General features: G+C 52.2%; 1 protein-coding gene across 2 annotated transcripts in view; it reads right to left on the bottom strand.

The window, feature by feature from the left end:
- The window catches only part of RPTOR (regulatory associated protein of MTOR complex 1), a 105,682-nt gene that overhangs the window by 66,328 nt on the left and 33,354 nt on the right, over positions 1-6,000 (bottom strand). For both annotated transcript variants that reach the window (XM_031064651.1, XM_031064652.1), the window contains exons 6-7: positions 5,770-5,945; positions 1,588-1,647 (exon numbers count right to left, since the gene is read on the bottom strand). In XM_031064651.1, the coding sequence (XP_030920511.1) occupies positions 1,588-1,647; positions 5,770-5,945 (236 nt within the window). The remainder of the gene's footprint in view (positions 1-1,587; positions 1,648-5,769; positions 5,946-6,000) is intronic.

Raw genomic sequence — 6,000 nt, 5'->3', positions numbered from 1 at the left:
GGATTTTGGGAGAGGGAGCCCAGTGCAGCAACAGATTAAAGCATCTTGTACATCCCCAGTTCTTGGCACCCAGTTCTGGATTCCCATTACCAGGGATTTATTCCCACAAACCATTGCTTAGGTTTTTCCCAAACTTTTTGAAAGCAGAACAAAGCTCAGCTCACATCACTCAGCAGCCACACCTCCAGCACAGATGATCTGAAGCCTCGGGATCAAAGAGAAAAGTGCCCCCAAGGCAGGAGGAACACGGACAGAGATGCTGCCAACAAAAGTCTCATCAGGTGGCAGCCAGAAGTTCCCAAATTCCCAACACTCCACCAAAATTCCTTTGTATTTTGCTGTCTGGCTGCAGCAAAGATCTTTATTTCTAAGCTAAGGCATTGTTTGGCTTCATCTCAGAAGATCTGTGATGTAAATGCACATCAGGATCCACCCCACGTTCCCTCATCAGGACATGGGCTGAGCCTGGATAATTGGAAATTGGAGCCCTTCAGAGAAGGTGCAGCTTCATTTAGCCTCAAAGTCTGCAGCTTAATTGCAATATAAACTCCTTCCCCAGTTTTAAAGACAACTGAATTATAAATTACAATATACACATAGGCAATCCAGGAATTATTCCAGCTCCGTCTCGAGACTGTAATAAAAATCTGTGTTTTCCATAATTGATATAAGGAGCAGAGGAAGATGATGAGGTTTAAATATTTGATAGCCACAGGAAGCTGCTGCTGGCACACACGTGTGCTGTGGCACAGACAGACCAAGAGCCTGAACAAAAACCCATTTCTGCCAGGAAACCTTTATTGAAAGAGGATTTAAGATCCAAGTGCTCTGTGAGGCTGAGTCAGAGCTGCCTCAGACCTTCAGTGACCTCACCACGTCTCTGATTAGAGACACTCTAGCAGCAATTGTAAATTAATTAACTTCCCACAGCCATTGTTTATGCAGTGGCCTGAGGTGGCCTGAGTCTCCTCCTCACCCCCAAAGCTGTGCACACCTCTGGCACTCAGCCCCAGGAAGGTTTCATTCCTGTTCCATCTCCTCGAGGCCACAAGAAACCCAAAGCCCAGCACATTTCCCCCAGAGCTTTCAGAGGCAGCAACACCCAGTGGTGAATTCTTGCCCTGAAAACCTCTCTGACACCTGCTCTGAGACAGGGTTTGTCTCTGCTCTGTCAGTTGCAAACTGTGTTTTTATTTTGGTCCAATGAGTGTCCCTGAAATGCAGCTTTATACAGATAGTCACTCACTCTCCCCAGCTGAGAGGACAGAATCAATTTTTCCCATAGAAAATTAACACAATTAAACCCCTCAACTCTGCTGATGAACCTGGCTAACCCAGCACACCTCTGTGGAAGGGCTGGCAGCACTGAGAGGCTTTTTGAACCCCAGCTGACTGCAAACATGCCAAATGGCTCAGGAAATGGGAGCTGCTGTGTTCTCACCCCATTACTGAGCAGGACCCTTGGCAGCTCCACTCCCCCACACTGAGCACCAGGGAGCTCTGGGAAGGATTTACACTTCTTACACCCAGACTTCTGCTCTCCTGACCCCTTCCAGGACACACCAGCACATGTAAAGCTTGACTTACTTCTCTATTAAATCCAGCGTGACTCCTGGCACCAGCCTGACACTCTTCTGCATGCAGAACCTGGGGAGAGACAGTAAAACAGAGCACACTAATTGAGTGCTTAATGACCAGCCTCTGTGGGGAGGAGGCAGGAGGAGGGCTCTGTACTGCACTGCTCCTGCTTTTAAAATGCTGTTTGGGCAGGGAACTTCAGCAGGGTGTGATCAGAGCCAAGCCAGGCCCTCAGCATTTGTCACCATTTGTCACCCTGGTGATTCTAGGGCATTTCCATCGCCAGGTGTCACACCTGGGCCACTGTAGCTGTCAGGGTGACAAGTGTTCCAGCACACCAGGGAGGGGGGAAAGGGCTCCCAGCATCCAGCACAGCCCCTGGGAGCAGCAGGACAGAGCAGGGAGGGCTGTGCTGCTGGGATAATGCTCAGGGAGGGCTGTGGCTGTGCTGCTGGGATAATGCTCAGCTCTAGGAGCAGCAGGACAGAGCAGGGAGGGCTGTGGCTGTGCTGCTGGGATAATGCTCAGGGAGGGCTGTGGCTGTGCTGCTGGGATAGTGCTCAACCTTGCCTGGGCTTCCCTGGCATTAGGGCACGGCGGGCAGGGGAGGCAGAGGAGGGACGGGAGGAACATGTCAGGTTCAGACACCTGTTATTTCATTAAAAAACCTGCTGACTCCATTTCCTCAGCCTTACAAATCCCACTACTCCAGGAACAGCAGCCCTGGAAATGCAGTCCTGTCAGCAGTGCCTGGAAAATCCCCAGAGCTGCTCAAGCAGAGTGTGTGGGAAGGGGGGAGCTGCCCCCTCCTCCAGCCCTCCTGGGAGCACAGGGCAGCAGTGGGAATGCAGCTCCAGGATGGAAATCCTGCAATTCCAGCTTGGAATGGCTTCCTCTGACAGCCCCACATCCCCAGCCCCTCAGGAACCCACTCCCTGCTGTTGGAGGAGGAATTTGCCCCTCTGTGCATCTCATTTCCCCCACTCTGGGACACCAAGGGCTCAGCTGCCCAGCAGTCCCATCTCCCCAGAGCCACATTAACCATGTCCAAAGGGTTTCTCCCCAGATCATGGGGAGAACAATTACTTATTAAAAACAGGACATGCAGAGCTCATTTCTGAGATCCTGAGCACCTCTCCAGTTTCCCTGTGGCACCCCCTGCCCGAGGGGCATCCACTGGAGCCCAGCACTGGGACAGGCTCTGGGAAGCTCGTGGTCCCCAGGCTGTTCTCCTGATGTGTGTGTCATCCAGCAGAAAGAAAAGCCATAAAGATTCCAGGAACCTGCAGTGGGATCCCTGTGCAATCTGCTGAAATATAAAATTCTTATGACAGTGCATTACAGAGCCATGCAGGGAAATTCCCTCCTAAACAGCCCCAGGCAGACTCAGGCTGGCAGAGCCAGGTCTCAGGATGAGGCTGGAGAGTTTAACCCTTCTGGTGGTGCCTGGAAGGACCACGAGAGCAGCAGAGCTCTGCAGGGTGACATCTGCTGCCTCCAAAGCAGGGTGGTGGCCCTGGAGTGTCCCAGGCCAGCTTGGACAGAGCTTGGAGCACCCTGGGACAGTGGGAGGTGCTGATAGTCCCAGATTAGAGAACATAAACCTCAAAGTCCAGGTTGGACAGGACTTGGACACGCTGGGACAGTGGGAGGTGTCCCTGTCCAAGGCAGGGGGTGGCACTGGATGGGCTTTCAGGTCCCTCCCAGCCCAAACCCAGCAATGCAGGAAATGGTGCTCAGTATCACGGGAATATTTTGAAACCCAGTGTAGCTTGTCTAAACCAACGTGGGACAGAGGATTGGCTGAACTGACCCCAAAATCCCAACCAGGAAAGCAAAATGAATACATTAGGGAAAACCCCACAAAACACCTGAAACAGAGCAGCAGCAGGCACAGCTCTGGTCCTTTCCCCTTCCCTTCCCATGCTGGCTGTGCCTTCTGGAGGACACAGTGCACATCTCCAACTCCCTAGGCCTCTGCTCCTTGCTCTTTGGGGCTTTTCCAGCCCTTTCCAGGACCCCGCCCCTCTGTATGGACGGGCTGTCACAGCCCCCAGGCCCTGAATGAGCTCAGTGTGTGACTGCTGCTCGCTGTCACCTGGCACATGAGTCAGCCCTGAGCTCAGCCTCCGGGGGAGCTGCCTGTGCTCTGCAGCCCCCGAGGCAGCGGGACGTGCGTAAAGCAGAGCTCCGCACGCTCCTCACCAGCCCTGCCTGCCTCCCGACAGCCAGATCTGTCAGGATTAACAATCCCTGCAGCTTAGCTCCCAGCCTGCCTCACCCGCAGCTTTATATAGCTGCAGATCTGTCTGCAACGCGTCAGCAGCCACCACACGCAAGGACAACGAGCATCCACACGGCCAGGGCACACTCCAGGCTCCTGGAACTGCAGCCTGGCACCAGCAGCTCCCTGCCCCACATCCCAAGGGCTTGGCTGACCTGTGCTTCTGCTCCCAGCAGCAGCTTCACTTCCCCTGGCATGAGACAGGAGTGGCTGCAGCTGCAGCCCCAGCTGATGAGGGACTTCGTCCTTCAGTGACTTTGCTACAGAGAACAACATGGCATGGATAAACGTTTATCCAAGCTTCCACTTGCCCATAAATTCCCTGTATGAAACCTCATTAGAGTGCCAGTCTGGAGCTGCACAAATGTTCTGTTTCAAAAGCAGTTCCACAGGGTTCTGGGTCAGCTTCAGGAAAAGGGCTGAGATGAAGGAAAAGGGACGTTTTAATGGCAAAGGTCTCTGTGTTGATTTTTGGTTAACAGCTTTAGGACATCAACAGAGCTTGGCTCAAACTCTCAGAATGCAGCAGAGGCTCTGGTTTTGCATTTGTTGTGTTTAACGTCAGTAAAAACCAATGATCCACAGCAGCACTTATTATTTACAGGATTGCATGGATAAAACCACACCTGCAACAATGCCAAGCACCTGGGAGCACAAAAGGAGCATAACCTTCATCAGAGAACAAAATTCCTGAGAGTGCAGTGAACACCACACAATCACTGCATTGGAAATGGGAGGAAATTCTTCACTACCCAGGAGCTCCCTTGGCACCTTCTAGCTGAGGCTGAGGCATTTAAACCCTTCCCTGAGCAGTTTTACAAACACCTTTCCTGTCAAACACCTGAGACACAGCTCAGAGGATCTCCCATGCTCGTGCAGGTGTGGCCTGTGCAGAACCTGCCCTGCTCAGCCCCTCAGCCACGTTCCCATGGAGATGAGGAACAGGAAATTCCTGAGCAGATAACAGCATCCCAAAGAAAACCTTTCTTAGCATATCTAACAAACAAAACCCACCAAAAAAAACTCTCCTACAGAACTTCACACACCCAAACCAGAGCCTGGCCACAGGAACTCGCTCAGTTTGCTGCTGATGTGAAACAGAAAGAGTTTAAAGAATTGTGATTAATTACAAATATCCCCAAAGGGCAGTGAGTAACTCTTGGAGCTGTGGTGACAATTTCTCACCACCACCTGCAGTGTCTGTGGGCTTCTGCCTGTTCAAACCCTGCCCAGCAAATGCCCTCAAGTATTTCCATTCTGGACCAGGCACAAACTTGAGAGGAGCAGCTGGAAGGGCCTCTGGGAATGGAATGGAGCCTCTGAGCTCTGGGTGCTCCACACTCAGCTCCCTGGTGTTGGTAAAACACTGCTCTTGGAAAGCTCCTGCTCTCTGGAGCAGCCTTTTCTAACTTTCTGCCTAATTAACTTGGGCTGTCATTCCAGAACATCTTTCCCTGGTTTATCACTCCCTTCCTCTCACTCCAGCACTGTTTAGAGCTACTGCATTATTTACAGCAACTGCAATATTTGGAATGTGATTTGTGCAAAGGACAGTTTGCAGAGAGCTGTATTGCACTGTGTACCATCCCTGCTCTCTGAGGAAGCAGATATTTAATTCCCAGATCAGTAACCCCCTTAATCTGAGCAAACCTAGATATTGAGCTGGAAACTAAAACACAATAAGTAGAAGATAACAATATTTTCACCTTTCTAGCTCTCATTAATAAGCCTCTGTCCCCAGTGCCCAGTTCAAACCCTGCTGTTCAATACTGCAGGCTTGCTCTGGGTCAGGAGCAGCTTTTGTACCCCAGGCAGGGGGCAGGGGGAGTTTTAGGAGCAGATTTTGGGCTCCCCAAGCCCTGCTGTGCCCCAGACAGGGGGCAGGAGGGGCAGGGGTCCCCACTCACCAGCGCAGAGCAATCTTGATGGGGGTGGTGAGGCAGGAGGTGAACAGGTCTGCAGGCAGGTCGGGGATCATGGGCAGCAGCTCGTTGGCCTCACAGGCTGCCAGCTGGATGCAGTTCTTCATGGAGGGGGGCAGAGGCATCTGGGCAAGGGGGTGGTTGGGGTTAATGGCAGCCACCTGTGGAGAACAAGGCAATTGCCCAGGGGGGAGTCAGGGAGGGTCAGGAAATACC

This window comes from Geospiza fortis, unplaced genomic scaffold, assembly GCF_000277835.1.
Source record: "Geospiza fortis unplaced genomic scaffold, GeoFor_1.0 scaffold546, whole genome shotgun sequence".
Lineage (NCBI taxonomy): Eukaryota > Metazoa > Chordata > Aves > Passeriformes > Thraupidae > Geospiza > Geospiza fortis.
This window is presented reverse-complemented; position numbering and strand designations above follow the sequence as displayed.